Source organism: Salmo trutta, chromosome 39 (genome assembly GCF_901001165.1).
Source record: "Salmo trutta chromosome 39, fSalTru1.1, whole genome shotgun sequence".
NCBI lineage: Eukaryota > Metazoa > Chordata > Actinopteri > Salmoniformes > Salmonidae > Salmo > Salmo trutta.
Genome location: NC_042995.1, coordinates 902,467 through 925,000, shown reverse-complemented (window position 1 = coordinate 925,000; position 22,534 = coordinate 902,467). Strand labels below are relative to the sequence as shown.

At 45.0% G+C, this 22,534-nt stretch overlaps 1 protein-coding gene across 1 annotated transcript in view; it reads right to left on the bottom strand.

The window, feature by feature from the left end:
* The window catches only part of LOC115179194 (receptor tyrosine-protein kinase erbB-4), a gene marked incomplete at its 3' end in the record, with an annotated part of 440,193 nt that extends 422,417 nt beyond the window's left edge, over positions 1 to 17,776 (bottom strand). The window contains 1 exon segment of the mRNA XM_029740562.1: positions 17,444 to 17,776. Coding sequence (XP_029596422.1) covers positions 17,444 to 17,516 — 73 coding nt within the window.
* Positions 17,777 to 22,534: the final 4,758 nt, after the last annotated feature.

Genomic DNA, 22,534 nt, shown 5'->3' with positions numbered 1-22,534 from the left:
CTCACTAAGTACTCTGTATTCAGATCCACCTCTCCATTACTAACTCACTAAGTACTCTGTGTTCAGATCCACCTCTCCATTACTAACTCACTAAGTACTCTGTGTTCAGATCCACCTCTCCATTACTAACTCACTAAGTACTCTGTGTTCAGATCCACCTCTCCATTACTAACTCACTAAGTACTCTGTGTTCAGATCCACCTCTCCATTACTAACTCACTAAGTACTCTGTGTTCAGATCCACCTCTCCATTACTATCTCACTAAGTACTCTGTGTTCAGATCCACCTCTCCATTACTAACTCACTAAGTACTCTGTGTTCAGATCCACCTCTCCATTACTAACTCACTAAGTACTCTGTGTTCAGATCCACCTCTCCATTACTAACTCACTAAGTACTCTGCAGCAGACCACCGCTGGTAATTGCTCCTTAGAGTGCTCACACACATGTAGACACACACTCATACACACACCTACACCTACACACACACACATCTAGACACACATTCAAACACACACCTACACACACACACACCTAGACACACACAACGTTGCAGACAGTCACCTTGCAGTTCAGTAGAAATATGGCTGCTCCTTTTCAGGGTTTAAAGGTACATAAAACTCTAAGCTAAAAAATAGTCTGGGGGAGGAGGGGGAAGGAGGGAAGGAGTGGGGAGGAGGAGGGGAGGAGGGGAGGACGGGAGGAGTGGGGAAGGAGGGGAGGAGGGGGAAGGAGGGGGGAGGAAGGGGAAGGAGGGGAGCAGGGGGGAGGAGGGGGAGGAAGGGGAGGGGAGCAGGGGGGAGGAGGGGGGATGAGGGGAGGAGGAGGGGGGAGGAGGGGGGAGGAAGGGGAAGGAGGGGGAGGAAGGGGAAGGAGGGGAGCAGGGGGGGATGAGGGGAGGAGGAGGGGGAGGAGGGTGTGTGTGTGATGTAGTATGGCGTGGTATGGTGTGGTATGGTGTGGTGTGGTATGGTGTGGTACGGTGTGGTGTGGTATGTTGTGGTGTGGTACGGTGTGGTGTGATGTGGTGTCGTATGGTGTGGTACAGTGTGGTGTAGTATGGTGTGGTGTGTTGTGGTGTGGTACAGTGTGGTGTGATGTGGTGTCGTATGGTGTGGTACAGTGTGGTGTAGTATGGTGTGGTGTGGTGTGGTGTGGTATGGTGTGGTACGGTATGGTGTGGTACGGTATGGTGTGTTGGGTTGTGGCGTGGTGTGGTATGGTGTGTTTGGGTACAGTGTGGTATGGTATGGTGTGTAGTGGTATGGTGTGGTACAGTGTAGTATGGTGTGGTGTGGTATGGTGTGGTATGGTGTGTTGGGTTGTGGCATGGTGTAGTATGGTGTGGTATGGTGTGGTACGGTATGGTGTGGTATGGTGTGGTGTGTTGGGTTGTGGCGTGGTATGGTGTGCTGTGGTATGGTGTGGTATGGTATGGTGTGTTGGGTTGAAGGCATGGTGTGGTATGGTGTGGTATGGTGTGGTATAGTATGGTGTGTTGGGTTGTGGCGTGGTATGGTGTGGTATGGTGTGGTATGGTGTGTTGGGTTGTGGCGTGGTGTGGTGTGGTATGGTGTGGTATGGTGTGGTATGGTATGGTGTGGTACAGTATGGTATGGTGTGTTGGGTTGTGGCGTGGTATGGTGTGGTATGGTGTGGTATGGTATGGTGTGGTACAGTATGGTGTGGTATGGTATGGTGTGTTGGGTTGTGGTGTGGTATGGTATGGTATGGTGTGTTGGGTTGGGTTGTGGCATGGTGTGGTATGATATGGTGTGGTGTGGTACGGTATGGTGTGGTATGGTGTGTTGGGTTGTGGCGTGGTGTGGTATGGTTTGGTACGGTATGGTGTGGTATGGTATGGTGTGTTGGGTTGTGGCGTGGTGTTGTATGGTGTGGTACGGTATGGTGTGGTATGGTGTGGTATGGTGTGTTGTGGCATGGTGTGGTATGATATGGTGTGGTGTGGTACGGTATGGTGTGGTATGGTGTGTTGGGTTGTGGCGTGGTGTGGTATGGTTTGGTACGGTATGGTGTGGTATGGTATGGTGTGTTGGGTTGTGGCGTGGTGTTGTATGGTGTGGTACGGTATGGTGTGGTATGGTGTGGTATGGTGTGTTGTGGCGTGGTGTGGTATGGTGTGGTGTGGTGTGGTATGGTGTGGTGTGGTATGGTATGGTGTGGTATGTTATGGTGTGGTACGGTGTGGTATGGTATGGTGTGGTACGGTGTGGTATGGTATGGTGTGTTGGGTTGTGGCGTGGTGTGGTATGGTGTGGTGTGGTATGGTGTGTTGGGTTGTGGCGTGGTGTGGTATGGTGTGGTGTGGTATGGTGTGGTATGGTATGGTGTGGTACGGTGTGGTATGGTATGGTGTATTGGGTTGTGGCGTGGTGTGGTATGGTGTTGTATGGTGTGGTACGGTGTGGTATGGTGTGGTATGGTGTGTTGTGGTGTGGTATGGTGTGGTATGGTGTGGTATGGTGTGGTACGGTGTGGTATGGTATGGTGTGTTGGGTTGTGGCGTAGTGTGGTATGGTGTGGTGTGGTATGGTATGGTGTGGTACGGTATGGTGTGTTGGGTTGTGGCGTAGTGTGGTATGGTGTGGTGTGGTATGGTATGGTGTGGTACGGTATGGTGTGTTGGGTTGTGGCGTAGTGTGGTATGGTGTGGTGTGGTATGGTATGGTGTGGTACGGTATGGTGTGTTGGGTTGTGGCGTAGTGTGGTATGGTGTGGTGTGGTATGGTATGGTGTGGTACGGTATGGTGTGTTGGGTTGTGGCGTAGTGTGGTATGGTGTGGTGTGGTATGGTATGGTGTGGTACGGTATGGTGTGTTGGGTTGTGGCGTAGTGTGGTATGGTACTATCATACACACTATACATGGTTATTTTATCTCCCCTGCCTCTTTTCCGCCGCCTTTTATTATCTCTAACCCCCACATTACACAAATCTATTTTTTGTCCTACTCTCTATCTCTCTCTGCACCCTCCTGCGTGGGGGCTATCACACATCTCTCTGTACTCCCCTCTCTATCTCTCTCTCTAAATTCCCACACTCCCTTGTCACAGCTGCCACTTCCCCTCACACACTCATTTATTACAGGTCACCAGGGAGTTACAGGAAGGAGACGTTTAAAAGGACACGCCCTCGGCACGTCCCACCTACACAGAGAAGCTGCCCCACACACAGTCTCTCTCTCTCTCTCTCTCTCTCTCTGTCTGTCTGTCTGTCTGTCTGTCTGTCTGTCTGTCTGTCTGTCTGTCTGTCTGTCTGTCTGTCTGTCTGTCTGTCTGTCTGTCTGTCTGTCTCTCTCTCTCTCTCTCTCTCTCTGCATGCTGGGAGTGTTTGGTGCATGCTGGGAATTGTTTGAGCAAGGGAGTGCGTGTGTTGTGTAGAGTTAGATATTCAGAACTTTCTTTAGGTTTTCTCTTTCTTGGTGGCATTCTTTGTTTTCTTCTGTGCATGATTAAGGTTATTATTTTATTTTTTTGTGGTAGAATTAAGTATTTTGTTTTCGTATCGAAATTACCCTGAGTTATTGCGCTTTGGGAAGTTTGCAAGTTCAATTAAGGTTGTCGCGTTGGGTTGCAAACACCCGGCGTTGAAACAGGTTATGCCGTTTTGGCGACAGGTGTTTATGTTTTTGGACTCACCGGAGCAGACTTTGGAGTTAGTTTAAAGTCAAGTATGACAACAGACTGTATATGGCTTATGCTAGTACGGGTAGTCAACGGTATTTTGAGTGTGGGGATGTTGGTCATAAGCGACATGCTTGTCCGAAAAGGGAGAAGGCAGAGGGAGGGGCGCAGGTGGTCCTCGTAACTCCTGGGCCCACTGATGTAGGGAGAGGTGGTCCTCGTAACGCCTGGGCCCACTGATGTAGGGAGAGGTGGTCATCGTAACGCCTGGGCCCACTGATGTAGGGAGAGGTGGGCCGACAGCGGTAGAGCAGCCACAAGCACCTGCTGATGAGGAACAAGTTGCCATGTTGAGGGCACGGAGTTGCAACTTGTACCAGAGGGGAATGCTATGCAGCAGAAAAATATTGTTGTAGAAGGTAAGGACAGATCTGAAGAGCCATTTCCTCAGACTGGTGAGGAGTTGCCCAGTACGAGTGCTGGGGTACAGGAGGGGGTTCATGTGGAGCTAGTCTCCCAGGTAGTGGAGGAGATGCCCACTATGAGTAATGGAGTACAGGAGGGGGTTCAGGTGGAGCTAGTCTCCCAGGTAGTGGAGGAGATGCCCACTATGAGTAATGGAGTACAGGAGGGGGTTCAGGTGGAGCTAGTCTCCCAGGTAGTGGAGGAGATGTCCACTATGAGTAATGGAGTACAGGAGGGGGTTCAGGTGGAGCTAGTCTCCCAGGTAGTGGAGGAGATGCCCACTATGAGTAATGGAGTACAGGAGGGGGTTCAGGTGGAGCTAGTCTCCCAGGTAGTGGAGGAGATGCCCACTATGAGTAACGGAGTACAGGAGGGGGTTCATGTGGAGCTAGTCTCCCAGGTAGTGGAGGAGATGCCTAGTACGAGTGATGGGGTGCAAGTGGGGAGATACTGAGCTACAGCCTTCCCTGTAGCTCAGTTGGTAGAGCATGGTGTTTGCAACGCCAGGGTTGTGGGTTCGATTCCCATGGGGGCCCAGCACAGAAAACAAAATTATGAAATGTATGCATTCACTACTGTAAGTCGCTCTGGAAAAGAGCGTCTGCTAAATGACTAAAATGTGGTAGAGGGGAGTCAGTGGTCTGTGGCCTCAGTTGAGGAGGAACAGGATATGGATATCTCTCCTGATACAATAGCAGCTGATGAAGACTCAATGTACAGTCTAGAGGTAAATGGGTTCCTGGATTAGACTTTTGGGAAATTGGCAGATTTTTTTGATGTTGATAAGTTTGTGAGGTCAGCTGTGATGTTACAGAAGACGGTGGGGTTAGACCAGTTAAGTGAGAAGAAGCGGTTTCACTTGAGGAAATTTGTTACTGCTGTCACAGCAGCAAAAGGTGGTGGGAAACGTGGTCAGGGTAAGAGAAAAATAAAACAATGATGATGATCAAGCTTCATAGGGTGTTTTCTTTTTTCTCTTTGGTTTCTCTGTGGTTTCTTCTGCTTCTCCTTTCTCTTTTCTATATGGAGGTACTAAGGGTAGGTTCTCTTTTCTATATGGAGGTACTAAGGGTAGGTTCTCTTTTCTATATGGAGGTACTAAGGGTAGGTTCTCTTTTCTATATGGAGGTACTAAGGGTAGGTTCTCTTTTCTATATGGAGGTACTAAGGGTAGGTTCTCTTTTCTATATGGAGGTACTAAGGGTAGGTTCTCTTTTCTATATGGAGGTACTAAGGGTAGGTTCTCTTTTCTATATGGAGGTACTAAGGGGAGGGTCTCTTTTCTATATGGAGGTACTAAGGGTAGGTTCTCTTTTCTATATGGAGGTACTAAGGGTAGGTTCTCTTTTCTATATGGAGGTACTAAGGGTAGGTTCTCTTTTCTATATGGAGGTACTAAGGGTAGGTTCTCTTTTCTATATGGAGGTACTAAGGGTAGGTTCTCTTTTCTATATGGAGGTACTAAGGGTAGGTTCTCTTTTCTATATGGAGGTACTAAGGGTAGGTTCTCTTTTCTATATGGAGGTACTAAGGGTAGGTTCTCTTTTCTCTATGGAGGTACTAAGGGTAGGTTCTCTTTTCTATATGGAGGTACTAAGGGTAGGTTCTCTTTTCTATATGGAGGTACTAAGGGTAGGTTCTCTTTTCTATATGGAGGTACTAAGGGTAGGTTCTCTTTTCTCTATGGAGGTACTAAGGGTAGGTTCTCTTTTCTATATGGAGGTACTAAGGGTAGGTTCTCTTTTCTATATGGAGGTACTAAGAGTAGGTTCTCTTTTCTATATGGAGGTACTAAGGGTAGGTTCTCTTTTCTATATGGAGGTACTAAGGGTAGGTTCTCTTTTCTATATGGAGGTACTAAGGGTAGGTTCTCTTTTCTATATGGAGGTACTAAGGGTAGGTTCTCTTTTCTATATAGAGGTACTAAGAGTAGGTTCTCTCAATATTAATGGAGGAAGGGACAGGAATAAGAGGGCTTGGGTATTAGAAATAATAAAACAGAAAAGGCTTAATGTAGTTTTTCTACAGGAGACACATAGTGATGAGGCTAATGAGGTTGACTGGGGTATGTGGTGGGAGGGGCAGCATATACTCAGTCATGGTACTAATTTCAGTGCTGGGGTGGCAGTCTTGTTTTCCTCAGGCTTTGGGGTGACTGTGGTATCTACAACAGAGATTGTCAAGGGTCGGGTTTTATTGGTCAATGTAACAGTTGTTGTCGGATTGAGACCAAAACGCAGCAGGTATATGTGTACTCATCTTCTTTTATTAAGGAAAGAAGGAAAAACCAAAATAAACACCTAAAGAAACACAACGACAAATAAACAGTCCTGTAAGGCCATAAGCTATACATGGAACAATCTCCCACAAACACTAAACCAAACACATACCCATATATAGGACTCTCAATCAGAGGCAACGAGAAAACACCTGCCTCCAATTGAGAGTCCAACCCCAATTAACAAAACATAGAAATACAAAAGACTAGACAGAACATAGAAATACACTAACATAGAACAGTACCCGGAAATAATAAATCTCTGTGTACTGAACAATTGTTACAAGGTCTTCCTCAATTGGGCCCTGAGCAGAGAGTTGCATTGGACTCTGACATTACACTGCAAGAGCTGTCCACAGCAGTTATTCAGCTCTCAACAGGCCGAGCCCCTGGCATCGATGGTTCACCATCTGAGTTTTATAAGCACTTTTGGGGGTCTATTGGAGAGGATTTTTATGAGGTGATGTGTGAATCTTTTCATCGGGGTTCTCTTCCTGTATCCTGTCAATGTGCTGTGCTTTCATTATTGCCAAAAAAGGGGTATTTGTCTCTCTCTCTCTCTCTCTCTCTCTCTCTCAGTTCAATTCAAGGGCTTTATTGGCATGGGAAACATATGTTAACTTTGCCAAAGCAAGTGAGGTAGATAATATACAAAAGTGAAATAAACACTTTTCTCTCTCTCTCTTTCTGCCTACTACCATTACTGTTTGGACTCACTGTCCTACTAAAGTAGTTACACACACAGGAAACAGTTGATAGATACAGACTAATATGTGTTATCCGGCTTACATCAGAAGGCAAAAAGAGCACCTGTGAAATAACTATATTTCCTGTTTATTCAGCAAGTGGGGTTGTGTTATCCCTACTGTCCACAACATAATACAATCATCTGGGCTTTTTCATATTAAGCACACACACAGATACATAGACAGAGAGAGAAAGAGAGACACACACTCACATACCAAACCAAGATTAAAAGCAAGGTGTGGAATGTTGAAGCCATCTATATCACTCAATGGGCCAGTAATTAAACAGATTAGCTGCTGTGAATATCTGAAAAGGGATTAGCAGGCAGATAATAACATGGGAGAGGAGAGAGAAAGAGAGCGAGAAACAAACTACTTGGAATTATCCTGGGAGACAAACACACAAGCCCCCTGTGACTGGGAGTTACAGGGAGTTACAGGGACTCACAGGGAGTCACAGTGAGTCACGGGGAGTTACAGGAAGTCACAGGGAGTCACAGGAAGTCACAGGGAGTCACAGGGAGTCACAGGAAGTCACAGGAAGTCACAGGGAGTCACTGGGAGTTACTGGGATTTACTGGGATTTACTGGGAGTCACAGGGAGTCACAGGAAGTCACAGGGAGTCACAGGGAGTCACAGGAAGTCACAGGAAGTCACAGGAAGTCACAGGGAGTCACAGGAAGTCACAGGAAGTCACAGGGAGTCACAAGGAGTCACAGGAAGTCACAGGGAGTCACTGGGAGTCACTGGGATTTACTGGGAGTCACTGGGAGTTACAGGGAGTCACAGGAAGTCACAGGGAGTCACAAGGAGTCACAAGGAGTCACAGGAAGTCACAGGGAGTCACAGGAAGTCACAGGAAGTCACAGGGAGTCACAGGGAGTCACAGAGAGTCACTGGGATTTACTGGGAGTCAATGGGAGTCACAGGGAGTCACAGGGATTTACAGGGAGTCACAGGGAGTCACAGGGATTTACTGGGAGTCACAGGGAGTCACAGGGAGTCACAGGGAGTCACAGGGAGTCACGGGGAGTTACTGAGAGTTACAGGGAATTACTGAGAGTTACTGAGAGTTACTGAGAGTTACTGAGAGTTACAGGGAGTTAGTGAGAGTTACAGGGAGTTACAGGTAGTTAGTGAGAGTTACAGGGAGTTACAGGTAGTTACAGGGAGTTACAGGGAGTTACTGGGAGTTACAGGGAGTTACTGAGAGTTACTGAGAGTTACTGAGAGTTACAGGGAGTTAGTGAGAGTTACAGGGAGTTACAGGAAGTTACAGGGAGTTACAGGGAGGTACAGGGAGTTACAGGGAGTTACTGGGAGTTACAGGGAGTTACTGAGAGTTACAGGGAGTTACTGAGAGTTACAGGGAGTTACAGGGAGTTACTGGGAGTTACAGGGAGTTACTGAGAGTTACAGGGAGGTACAGGGAGTTACAGGGAGTTACTGGGAGTTACAGGGAGTTACTGGGAGTTACTGGGAGTTACTGAGAGTTACAGGGAATTACAGGGAGTTACAGGGAGTTACTGGGAGTTACTGGGAGTTACAGGGAGTTACAGGGAGTTACTGAGAGTTACTGAGAGTTACAGGGAGTCACAGGGAGTCACAGGGAGTTACAGGGAGTTACTGGGAGTTACTGAGAGTTACAGGGAATTACAGGGAGTTACTGAGAGTTACAGGGAGTTACAGGGAGTTAATGGGAATTACAGGGAGTTACTGAGAGTTACTGAGAGTTACAGGGAGTTACTGGGAATTACAGGGAGTTACTGGGAATTACAGGGAGTTACTGAGAGTTACAGGGAGTTACAGGGAATTACTGGGAGTTACAGGGAGTTACAGGGAGTTACTGGGAGTTACTGGGAGTTACTGAGAGTTACTGAGAGTTACAGGGAGTTACAGGTAGTTACAGGGAGTTACTGGGAGTTACTGGGAGTTACAGGGAGTTACTGAGAGTTACAGGGAATTACAGGGAGTTACAGGGAGTTACAGGGAGTTACTGGGAGTTACAGGGAGTTACAGGGAGTTACAGGGAGTTACTGAGAGTTACTGAGAGTTACAGGGAATTACAGGGAGTTACAGGGAGTTACTGGGAGTTACTGGGAGTTACAGGGAGTTACTGAGAGTAACTGAGAGTTACAGGGAATTACAGGGAGTTACTGGGAGTTACAGGGAGTTACAGGGAGTTACTGAGAGTTACAGGGAATTACAGGGAGTTACAGGGAGTTACAGGGAGTTACTGAGTTACAGGGAGTTACAGGGAGTTACTGAGAGTTACAGGGAGTTACAGGGAGTTACAGGGAGTTACTGGGAGTTACTGGGAGTTACAGGGAGTTACAGGGAGTTACTGGGAGTTACTGGGAGTTACTGAGAGTTACAGGGAGTTACTGGGAGTTACTGAGAGTTACTGAGAGTTACAGGGAGTTACAGGGAGTTACAGGGAGTTACTGGGAGTTACAGGGGCCACAATGATCTCTATTTCCTCCATTGAGGTAATGAGGGAGACTTTGTGGAGATTAGACTAATTGTATTGTTATTCAAATGTCTCCCATTGTGCTGCTCTGAGAGGAGAGGAAAAAGCGAGGGAGGAAAGTTGAACAAAAAAAAAGGAGAACAAAGGAGAAAGCAAAGGGGACTCTGAGTCAGTGGTGACAAAGCGACTGAGCCTTGGGTTGTCCGAGCAACACTGTCAATCAAAGAGCTTAGAATGCTTTTAAGAGGAGTTTTTCTTCAGATTCCCAAGCACGCAAATGCACACATACACAGACACACATGCGCGCATGGATGCACACACACACACACATACCCACATACATACACATGCACACGCACGCCACTCACCATAAATGACAATATACACACACACACTATAGGATGAGAGGCAGACCCATCTCTCAGAGTGGCCACTGACAGCTTATTGTCCGCGTGACCAATTGAATGTCATAATTAAAGAGACACAAAGGAGCACATACTGCCCAACCAGGCTGACGGCCGGATCCCTCTCTTCTATCACTCTCTTCTATCACTCTCTTCTATCACTCTCTTCTATCCCTCTCTTCTATCCCTCTCTTCTATCACTCTCTTCTATCACTCTCTTCTATCCCTCTCTTCTATCCCTCTCTTCTATCACTCTCTTCTATCACTCTCTACAGACACAGTTACAGACACTGATGATCTGAGGCAGAGAGAGGAAGAGCGAGAGAGAGGAAGAGGATAAAGAAGAGAGAGAGAGAGGAAGAGAGAGAGAGGAAGAGAGAGAGAGGAAGAGAGAGAGAGGAAGAGAGAGAGGAAGAGAGCGAGAGAGGAAGAGAGAGAGAGGAAGAGAGAGGGAGAGGAAGAGAGAGAGAGGAAGAGAGAGAGAGGAAGAGAGAGAGAGGAAGAGAGAGAGGAAGAGAGAGAGAGGAAGAGAGAGAGGAAGAGAGAGAGGAAGAGAGCGAGAGAGGAAGAGAGAGAGAGGAAGAGAGAGGGAGAGGAAGAGAGAGAGAGGAAGAGAGAGAGAGGAAGAGAGAGAGAGGAAGAGAGAGAGGAAGAGAGCGAGAGAGGAAGAGAGAGAGAGAGGAAGAGAGAGAGAGGAAGAGAGAGAGAGGAAGAGAGAGAGAGGAAGAGAGAGAGAGGAAGAGAGAGAGAGGAAGAGAGAGAGAGAAAGGAAGAGGAAGAGAGGAAGAGAGAGGGAGAGAGAAAGAGGGGAGAGAAGAAGAGAGAGAGAAAGGAAGAGGAAGAGAGAGCTAGAGAGAGAGTAAGGGAGAGAGGAAGAGAGAGAGAGGAAGAGAGAGAGGATGAGAGAGAGGAAGGGAGAGAAAGGGAGAGAAAGAAACAGAGCGATAAAGAGAGAAAGAGAGAGAGGAAGAGAGAGGGGCGGGGGGGGACAAAGAAGGTGGGGGCACCATTGCTGCACACAGGCACACTTGTCTGAGCATATGAAGTAGCCAGCATATTGGAAAACCTTCCAAAACAAGTTATACACAGATAAGAGTCCCAGGAGACACAGACATCTTGGCCGACAGAAAGAGAGGCAAGAGGACCGAACAGAGAGAAAAGGGTACAGGGAACTCAGCATGAGTTTCTGCAGTGTGCTGCTGCTGGCAGCACCGTAAGGAGGAGAGGGGGAAGAAGAGAGGGAGTGGGTGGACGGGGTCACCCCCTCTCCGCAACATAAAGGGGGACGTTTGTTTCTGAGTGGAATTACAAGTGGTGGAGAAAACAAACTCTCCAGTCGCCCCAAAACCAAAGTCCTCCCCTCCCTCAATGGCAGACCCCGTGGATTCTAGCCCACTGTACTTCGCTCTCCTACCCTCCCCTCTATCTCTCTCTCTGTGTTCTCCATTGCCTACAGAGGACAAGGGTCTAAGATTCCGTTTGGAGCTCTGGCATTTTAAACAGTCTAAACTATAGACATCTGTGCCAGGCAAGGCTTCAACTGGCCAATCAAAATGCCCACCAGGAGTTGGCATGAGATGGTTCAGCCCAATTAAAGCCATTATTCTTGTCATTAAGCACAGAGAGATGCGGGTTAATGCTTCTCCTGTCCTGCCAAAGACTGAGAGTGATAAAGAGAGAGAGAGCGAAAGAGAAAGAGGGAGAAAGCCCTTAAATTAAATTAAATTGAGAGAGAGAGAGAGAGAGAGAGAGAGAGAGACAGAGACAGAGAGAGAGAGAGAGAGAGAGAGAGAGAGAGAGAGAGAGAGGGAGAAAGCCCTTAAATTAAATTGAGAGACAGAGAGAGAGAGAGAGAGACAGAGACAGAGACAGAGACAGAGAGAGAAAGAGAGAGAGACAGAGAGAGAGAGAGAGAGAGACAGAGACAGAGACAGAGACAGAGAGAGAGAGAGAGACAGAGACAGAGACAGAGACAGAGGCAGAGACAGAGACAGAGACAGAGAGACAGAGACAGAGAGACAGAGACAGAGACAGAGAGAGAGACAGAGAGAGACAGAGACAGAGACAGAGACAGAGAGACAGAGACAGAGACAGAGAGAGAGAGAGAGAGACAGAGAGAGAGACTCCTACTCAGGCTGTTTAAACTACCGTTTCCCCATTCCTCCCTCTGAAAGACACAATCTTGGATGTTTTCCTCTCACATGCTGTGCAGTTGTGCTAGCTCATGTAAATATAATGGGTGGTTCACGAACTCATGAGACAGAAGCCTCTCTGTAGTGGAGCCAGGCAAACAAATGTCAAACCAACAACCGTCTGCCATTATGTCACATTCAAGGCTTGAGAAATCTAAGCGTGTGTTGTCGTAATACAAAGCACAGTGCAGCGCCGTGGATTATTCGCGCACGTTTGGAAATGTTTTGCAACCGAAAATGGAAATGAGCGCTTCTTGTTGGACAAGTTCAGGTAGTCCCTCCATGTTTCAGTGTGTTTTCTTCCGTTTGGTGCCTAGTGAATACGACCCTGATTTTGAGAAGACTGGAGGACTGTGTCTCTCTCTTCCCTTGACAGTGTGCTTTGTCATGTGAAGCATCACAAACTCGTTTATTAAAAGGCTCTGCTGATAGTGGGCTGTATTGGGCAGCCATCGCTGGTTTTGATTAAAAGGCCAATGAACGAGCCACCGCTCACCGCCCCAATGTCACCCTGATTGAACTCATCTCAATCATTCTCTCTCTCTCACACTCTCTATCTTTCTCTCTCCTCTGTCTCTCTCCCTCTCCCTCTCTCTATCTTTCTCTCTCCTCTGTCTCTCTCCCTCTCCCTCTCTCTCTCACTGCATCTCTCTCTGACACACACACAAACAATACGTGTCTCTATCTAATAATGTAAACACACAGGATCACACTCATTTCCAGAAGGATAATGAATGCTAATCATGATGATAACAGCATAATGACAGAACAGACAAGGGTCTTTGTGGTAAAGCATAAATGATTGGCACCGGGCCATCTGATATCAACTCATTGTGCCAGAAGAGTAAACTAGATTCATGTCTCAAGCTCTCCAGTAGAGTTAAACAAAGAGATACAAGTCTGCTTTCTAAAGAGTATAATTAGCCTGCAATAAATTCTCATTTCCTCAATCCTCAGCTTTGGAGAAGAACCCCCCTCTCCCCCCTTGAATAATTTGATATTGGTATTCACTTGGTCCTCCTCCAGACAATTGCCATGAGAACCCCCCAAAATGTCACACCAACTGTCAGCAGTCTGATTAGGACATAGTGCCATCTGCCCAGACAGACAGACAGACAGACAGACAGACAGACAGACAGACAGACAGACAGACAGACAGACAGACAGACAGACAGACAGACAGACAGACAGACAGACAGACAGACAGACAGTACCCAAACATAGCCCTTGAGGAACACCAGCGTATAACACCAGAAAGAGATAAACAGAGACCTACACGCATGCAGACTAAACATTGCCCTCATAAAACGTACAATGGGGAAAGTGCTCATGAGAGCATAAACAAGGATTTCAGGTAACAGCATATAGGTCATGATATAATCCTAGATCAGAACTTGGGGAAGTGACTGAAGCAGATGAGATGAAGGGTGAGATGGAGGATGTGTGGAGGGGATGCAGAGCTATGTCTGGGGAGGTGGTGGGAGTCAACACCACATTTCTATCACACACACACACACACACACACACAAGCGGGAGACATAGCTAAGATTCTTAGGGGAAATTTGCATCACAAACATGGCTCTTGGCTGGAAGACGACCTGCCAAATAACCCCGTCCATCTGTCTGGAGGCTGCTTTTCTCCCCACTCAATCCCCCCATCCCCCTCTCCTCTCCTTCTAGGCTCCTCCCCATTTCCTATTAATGTGTGTTACGTCTTATATAGTCCCTCTACTGTGGCCACACTTTTGAAGTGCATTTCAGATTATGTCGGTGTCCCAAATGGCACCATGTTCCCTATATAGTGCACTACTTCTGACCAGGGTCCCTAGGTCCCATAGGGCTGTGCTCAGAAGTAGTGCACTGCGTAGTGAATAGGATGCCGTTTGGGATGCAGCCTTTGAGGTGGTCAGTGTATAGACCTATCTGTGCACCACCAGCACCACCACTACCTCAGTCTAGAGAACCAAGACACAGCAGGGGTGTGCTGGGGAGCGTCCCAGTCCTCATGCACCACCTCTACCTCAGTCCAGAGAACCAAGACACAGCAGGGGTGTGCTGGGGAGCGTCCCAGTCCTCATGCACCACCTCTACCTCAGTCCAGAGAACCAAGACACAGCAGGGGTGTGCTGGGGAGCGTCCCAGTCCTCATGCACCACCTCTACCTCAGTCCAGAGAACCAAGACACAGCAGGGGTGTGCTGGGGAGCATCCCAGTCCTCATGCACCACCTCTACCTCAGTCCAGAGAACCAAGACACAGCAGGGGTGTGCTGGGGAGCATCCCAGTCCTCATGCACCACCTCTACCTCAGTCCAGAGAACCAAGACACAGCAGGGGTGTGCTGGGGAGCGTCCCAGTCCTCATGACACGTGTATATCAGTGATATTGCCTTCAGACAGATATATTGCACATCCACCAAATCAGGACCAGCAGGTCGTCTCCTCACCTCAATACCGAGAGACCAACTTTATGATGTCTAAACATGGTGACACCAATGTGCACCTCCACAATGTTCCTATTGTCTTATACACTACATTAGCACCTAAGTCAAGTCCTAAAATAGAATAGTATAGACTAGTCTAGAGTAGTATAGAATAGAATGGTATATAATAGTATAGAATAGAACAGTATTCAATATAATAGTCTAGAATAGAATATCATAGAATAGAACAGAATAGAATAGAACAGAATAGAATAATATAGAATAGTCTAGAATGGAATGGTATAGCATAGCATATAATAATCTAGAATAGAATGGTATAGAATAGAATGGTATATAATATAATGGAATAGAATAGTATAGAATAGAATAGTATAGAATAGAATAATATAGAATAGTATAAAATAGAATAGTATAGAATAGAATAATATAGAATAGTATAAAATAGAATAGTATAGAATAGTATAGAATGGTATAGATTAGAATAGTATAAAATAGAATAGTATAGTATAGAATAATATAGAATAGAATGGTATACAATAGAATAGAATAGTATAGAATGGTATAGAATAGAATAGTATAGTATAGAATAGTCTAGAATAGAATAGCATAGAACAGAATAGAATATAATAGAATGATATAGAATAGAATAGTATAGAAGAGTATAAAATAGAATAGTATAGAATAGTATAGTATAGAATAATATAGAATAGAATGGTATAGAATAGAATAGTATAGAACAGAATAGAATAGTATAAAATAGAATAGTATATAATAGTATAGAATAAAATAGTATAGAATAGAAAGGTATATTATAGAATAGTATAGAACAGACTAGAATAGCATAAAATAGAATAGTATATAATAAAATAGAACTGAATAGAATTGTATAGAATAGTATAGAATATAATAGAATAGTATAGACTATAGTAGTATAGAATAGAATAATGTTGATTTCCCAGGGTGAACTTCAGCTGTGGCAAGTCTGCTAAGATATGTAACAGCAGCATTCACACAAGCCAGATAGGATCCTACAAATGGATCTGAGATAAACGCAGGATATTGTGTTTGAATACAACACTGATGTACTGTTCTATAAGGGAATGAAACGTCTGAATGTTCTTCAGTTCGCTATTAAAGGACTACTAAAGGCCCAGTGAACTACTTTTGTGAAAAATAACATTTAAAAAAATAAAAATGTAATTTTTTTATTATTCTGATTTTTCAGGGGGTGCTGCAGCACCCTCCGCACCCTTACTTCCCACGGCTGTGCTGATAGTTCAGGTCCTCATATTTTGCACTGCTAAAATTAACTTATAAAAGCCCATAAAAAGGAGAGGAGGGTTGAGGTGAGAGGCGGTAGTTCAATTAATCAATGTAAAAAGTAGCTATAGTAGAAAAGTTCAAAAGCCGACATCATTTGGCTTTTATCAACGGTTGAATGGATATGACATTGAAAATGGACGGTAGGCAGCCAAGTCACATTCTCTGAAAACAATGATTTTAGCCATGGATTTGACATTCAATTGGATCGCTGACACAGCCAACCCCCACACATAAACGAGACGACAACAACCCCGATTCATAAACGGGCTCCATTTCAGTAGCAGGCCAAAATGCATAATGGACAAACAGGCTCGTAGGTTACGGTATGAGAACACCGAGCGTGGGACCTGCTCTGGACGGCGCGCTGGGAGGGAGGGAGGGAGGGAGAGGGAGCGTGAGCTATTCGCTTGCCTCAGCGAGTGCCTGCCGAAGTGAATGCCTCGCCACCATGCGCATTTGACCAAACAAGTGGCGGCTGCGGAACTGTTTCACCTGTCGCTTAAATTATTTTCAGCTTGCAAGGAAACCACAGGGGGGAGGTGAAAATCAAGGGGGAATTATTCGATTTGATTTGCTACATACGTTTAATATTGTAACATTATCAAATGTATTTTGCTGTTCATATAGAGGAAAGGGACCCCTCAACGATATTCAGCCGAAAGCATAAGACCAAAATCTACTATTCATATAGGTGATTTGCTGAAATAAATATCCTAGGGTACATTATGATCTGATGAGACAATAGTCCACAGGACACTTAAACGAAACTGTTGACGCAGTCAAGTTTGTTTGCAAACCAAATGTATAGGCTAAAGCACTGCTAAATAATCAATATAGGCAACACAATATTCAGAATTACAAGTAGCCTGTGTAATCACTGTGTAACGACATAATAATGGCAATAACAACCAGCAAACGAATGATTGCCTCTAACACTTCAGGCTATATAATTAAAATGACTAGCTCAACTGTCTCAAATAAGGGGGAAAGTCGTTTCATCCAGATACGACGCACCTGATAAGCAATAAATAATCAATGCCTGGAGCTTATCGTTAGAAACTAAGAATTGTTTATCAAATCCATGACTCTCTGTGTGTGCGGTAGCCTATTCGAGTCGAATGACAATATTCATTCAAGACTATTCCCGAAGGGAAATTATGACATCGGCTCGGATTCATTAATAGTGACAATCTTGAGTGAGTGGGCTTTATTGACATCCGGTGATGCACTTTGCGGAATGACAGCGTGTTTGTGAACTTCAGATTTGTTTACGAAGACGACTGCAGTAATGTCATGGACTATTACAACATGCCCACTTGAAGTGTGTTACACACTGTTCTACTTTACAACAACATTTCATATCAGCAGCAGCGTGATCAGTTATTTGTATTTTAGATCAATTATTACGGGCAGTTAACAACGGCAAATACCATACCCGAAGACCTTGCGCATGAGCGCGCTGTCTGTCGCTCTCACTCACCTGACTGTGCTGTGCTCGGCCTGAACACCACGAAAGAGATGAGGAGACATCGAAGACACAGGGGAAACTTCATTTTGCGCGGTTGCTGACGATAACTCCGGTAACTCACATGTCCAATAAGGTATCCCGTTATTTAAAAGGAAATATCGGCTCTTGACAGTTTCAGAAATTGGGTCCCCACGCGCGCGTCATGGCGTCCTCCGTTTGCCCAAATAGTTCAATGCACAAGTTAAACGCGACGAAAACAGTAGGTTCGTTTGTAGTTCTTATAGTGACCAATGTTTTGACCGGTTTTGACCACTGATACTCCATGCCATTACTCCTCACACTACGATCCAGCAGACGGCTGGGGGGGTTGACACACCCCTTCAGTGCGGCTAACACCTCCTACAGTCCACTGATTGGTCGAGGGAAAGGCTCTGAGCTTAATAAACACGCCCATATCACTTGTCGCCTTTTCTCATTGGCTCATTAGGATTGATATACAGTTGTTCTCTTGATGCACAGTGTACACCTGTCTCAGACTCTGGCCTATACACTTCCCTAAGTGTGCGTAAAATACGCATAGCCAACAATTGCATCGGAATAACTGTTTGTATGCGAAAAGTATTGTGAGTTTCTATTTTACTTTCTCTTCAGAAATGGTATTTGTTGACTGCATAGATGTTGACATTGACTAGACGTATTTGAATAGGCCTTTAGCCTACTGTACACGTAACCTTACATAGAGGAGAAGAATTGTGCATACTGCCTCCATTGAGAGCATGACGGGCCCAAACCAAAGTAGGTTAACCACAGAACCCAGACAGGCCGTCTAGAGCAAAACGATTCATATCATTTTGTGAAATCAATTAGGCCTCGTTATTTTTTTATATCGATGTCAATCAGAATACAATCTTTTCTCAAAGTCAACACATTGCTGTGAGAGAAATGGCCAAAACACTCTAATGAATGAATGATGTATATGTCCCTGCCTCTGGGTCTCTCTGTGGCTGTCAAAGTGCTATGTGGCATATAGATATTATATGGACTATGATACTTTTACAGTTACAGTCTCTGTAGGATTCTAACAACATACTGCCAATAACCACAAGAGGGCCAAACTATATAGGCTGACTATGCATTTCATCATAGGTCCAACTGTAATATAGTAGCATCCCCTGTAGTCCACACAGTGAATTGAATAACTGGTTATGCTTATAATCAGTAAGGTCAACATCTTATTAAGGTCAACATCTTATTAACATCTTATTAAAGGTAGGTCTGTGGTTATAACAAAATAAATATAATTATGATACAAATTAGGCTAATCTGCTAAAGTAGATAATGTGCATAGATATGTATGGTAGCTGATGCCTTAGTAATGGTAAATATGTATGTCTTCTAACACACTACACTCTTAGAAAAAACGGGTCCAAAAGGGTTATTTAGCGGTCCCCATAGGAGAACCCTTTTTTGGTTCCAGGTAGAACCCTTTTGGGTTCAATTTAGGGTTATATAAAGGGTTCTCCTATGGCACAGCCAAAGAACAACTTTTAGGTTCTAGATAGCACCTTTTTCCCTAAGGGAGACCCACTGTACACCAACAGGTCTAACTTATATGTCAGGAGCCCCTCATACTGGTCATTGGCTATTATCTGCTGCCATCTAGGGGATCTAAATAAAATACATCTACTTTTATTGGAGAGATTCTGGGGTGGTGGTGGAAACACAAGATATATTCACATATCAAATCAAATCAAATGTATTAATAACGCCCTTAACATCAGCAGATGTCACAAAGTCCTGTACAGAAGCCCAGCCTAAAACCCCAAACAGCAAGCAATGAAGATGTAGAAGCACTAGGAAAAACTCCCTAGAAGAGTCAGGAACCTAGGAAGAAACCTAGAGAGGAACCAGGCCCTGAGGGTTGGCCAGTCCTCCATCACAAACCCTCAGTCATATTGATCTCCAGCAGGAGTTTCTCATGGCCAAAAGCAGAGCTGCAGCAGACACTGCATACTAAAAACAAAGCCAGACTCTAGTGCATTACATGAGAATGATTGATAGTGTGCCCACTTTATGAAATGAACAATGGAATAAAGCTTTAATACACATAATGGAATAAACCAACCAATGGATAAATTAGGGAGGTTGCACCACCTGTGGGAGAGAGCACAGGATTTTGTATACAAGGCAATTACATTTCAAATATGGTCAAATATATATGGTAAAATGGTAAAATATATATATATATAATTGTAAATCTCAGAACTTGGCAATAGGACAATATAAAAACTAAATCATACAGCCAACCCTGGCTGTGGTAGTCTACGATGTCCGTTGTGCTACCTCAACAGTCCTGCGTGCGCTCTGTGGTATTTTGGGCACTATAGGCTACTTACAGTACAGTGGTAGACTGTCCACCTCAACAACAACATAATAACTTTAACCAGACATTTCTTGTTTAAAAACTATGAACAAATAAAATGTATTATATACAAAAGCATTGCCTCAGGAAGTAGTTTGGGGGGGGGGGGTTCGCTGGTTGTTGGCATGTGGACTAATATGTTGTTGTGTTCTTACACTGGTACAGTCATGCCCTATGAGAGATGTATGACTGCGCATGTGCGAAAATAAATAAAGCGCATTTTCCCCCGTTCTGGTTAAGACACCAATGATGAACATGTGTGTTTATTCCTCCGTTAAGTAAACCGGTATTCCTGTCCTGAAGATGTCAGCACCAACAGGTTATGGGCCCAGGAGGGAACATGGAAGCCGATGGAATAGATTATATTTCGACGGAGATGAAAAAAAGTACGAGTTATGGGAGACAAAGTTTTTGGGGCACTTGCGTTTGCTTGGGCTAAAGGCCGCCATATTGAGCGTGGATGAAGATGAAGAAGACAGAGAGAAAAATGAAGAAGCCTACGCCGAATTGATACAGGTTTTGGATGATAAAAGCCTTTCCCTGATAATGAGAGAAGCAGCAGATGATGGGAGAAAAGCGTTGAAGATATTGAGGGAACATTATGCAGGTAAAGGGAAGCCACGTGTGATTAGCCTCTACACTGAACTAACTTCTCTTCAGAAAGCCGCTGACGAAAGTGTTACGGACTATATCATTCGTGCTGAGACGGCTATTACAGCACTGAGAAATGCTGAAGAGACTTTAAGTGACGGGCTGTTGATTGCAATGATTCTGAAAGGTTTGCCCGAATCATTTAAGCCGTTTGCCATCCACATAACGCAGAGTGACGAGCCGACAACTTTTGGCGAGTTCAAAACCAAGTTGAGGAGCTATGAAAGCACCGAGAAGTTTAGCGCCATTTCCACTGACGACAACGTGATGAAGGCAAGTAACATTAAAGTTAGCTGGCCAAGAGGGAGAGATAAAGGGACCGAGATAACCTGCTTCAACTGTGGCCAGAAAGGGCACAAGGCCCGGGAATGTACCGTTACTGGAGAGCGCAAAGAACGGAGAAAGTGGTGTAGTTTTTGCAAGAGCTCCACTCATACTGACGCAAATTGCAGACGAAAAAGAAGAGACAATGTGAAACAAGCAACAGATGCTGAAAGCCACTCATTTGCATTCAGAATAAGTGACTGTCAGGTTAGTGGACTGAAACAGAAAGGGCTGATGGTTGATACGGGAGCAACGTCACATATAGTCACGGACATCGGGAAGTTTAAGGAGTTTGACGAGACTTTCAAACCGGAAAAACATTCCGTGGAGCTGGCTGACGGAACAAGAACGAATGGTGTCGCGGAGAGGAGAGGTGCAGCGGAGGTTTACCTGAGAGACAACACGGGTCGTCGGGTAAAAACAACGCTGATGAAGGCGCTGTACGTGCCGTCGTTTCCACAGGACATTTTCTCTGTTAAAGCAGCGACAGCCAACGGAGCTTCAGTCAACTTTCGACAGGGGTGTAACAAGCTCATTCACAAGAACGGTACCACTTTTGACATCGAGGAGTACGATAGACTTTACTATCTTAACACTGTAAGTGATGAATATGATGATGGATGTCATGGGTGCTATGATATTCACACATGGCACAAAATTCTTGGACACTGTAATTTTGAGGATGTGTCAAAGTTAGAAAATGTGACAGAGGGAATGAAAATCACAGGTAAAATTGACAAATCTACCCTCAACTGTGAAATCTGCACTCAGGGAAAATTTGTTCAGAGCAGAAACAGAGAGCCTGATGAAAAAGCAAAAGCGGCTCTTGAGCTTGTGCACACTGATTTGGCTGGCCCTATTGAGCCAGAGGCGAAAGATGGGTTCAGATATACTCTAGCATTTACGGATGATTATTCAGGGGCAGTTTTTGTGTATTTCCTAAAAGCAAAGAGTGATACTGTAAAAGCTACTGAGAAGTTTATTGCTGATGTGGCCCCTTATGGGAAAATAAAGTGTGTCAGGTCAGATAAAGGCACAGAATTCACAGCCAAAGAGTTCCAGTCACTGCTCAGTAAGAACGCCATAAGACATGAAACTTCAGCCCCTTACTCACCCCATCAAAATGGGACGGCTGAGAGAAATTGGAGAACATTGTTCGAAATGGCAAGATGCATGCTACTTGAAAGCAACCTACCAAAGAACTTGTGGACATATGCTGTAATGACTGCTGCAGTAATTCGCAATAGGTGTTACAATAAGCGTGTAGGACAGACTCCACACTACATGTTTACTGGGAGAAAGCCTGATCTTTCAAAGATGAAAGAATTTGGATCTGTTTGCTATGCATATAGACAGAACAAGAAAAAGTTAGACTCAAGATGTGAAAAGGGTATTTTTGTCGGGTATGATAAAAATAGTCCAGCATACCTAGTCTACTACCCAGACACTGGGAAAGTTCTTAAAAACAGATTAGTCAAGTGTGTTACAAAAGGTGTAGTCGAACACCAAACTCAGACAGATTTGGAAATCAGTGATGATCTTCATGGGGAGAGATTTGAAAACCCCATGCCGAAAGCCAAGATGGCAGATCAAAACTCAGAAGAGACACAAGATGTGCAAATTGAGACATCAGATGGTCAGAGTCCACGCTATCCAGACAGAGCGAGGAAGAAACCCCAGTACTTAAAAGACTATGAGTGTAAAGT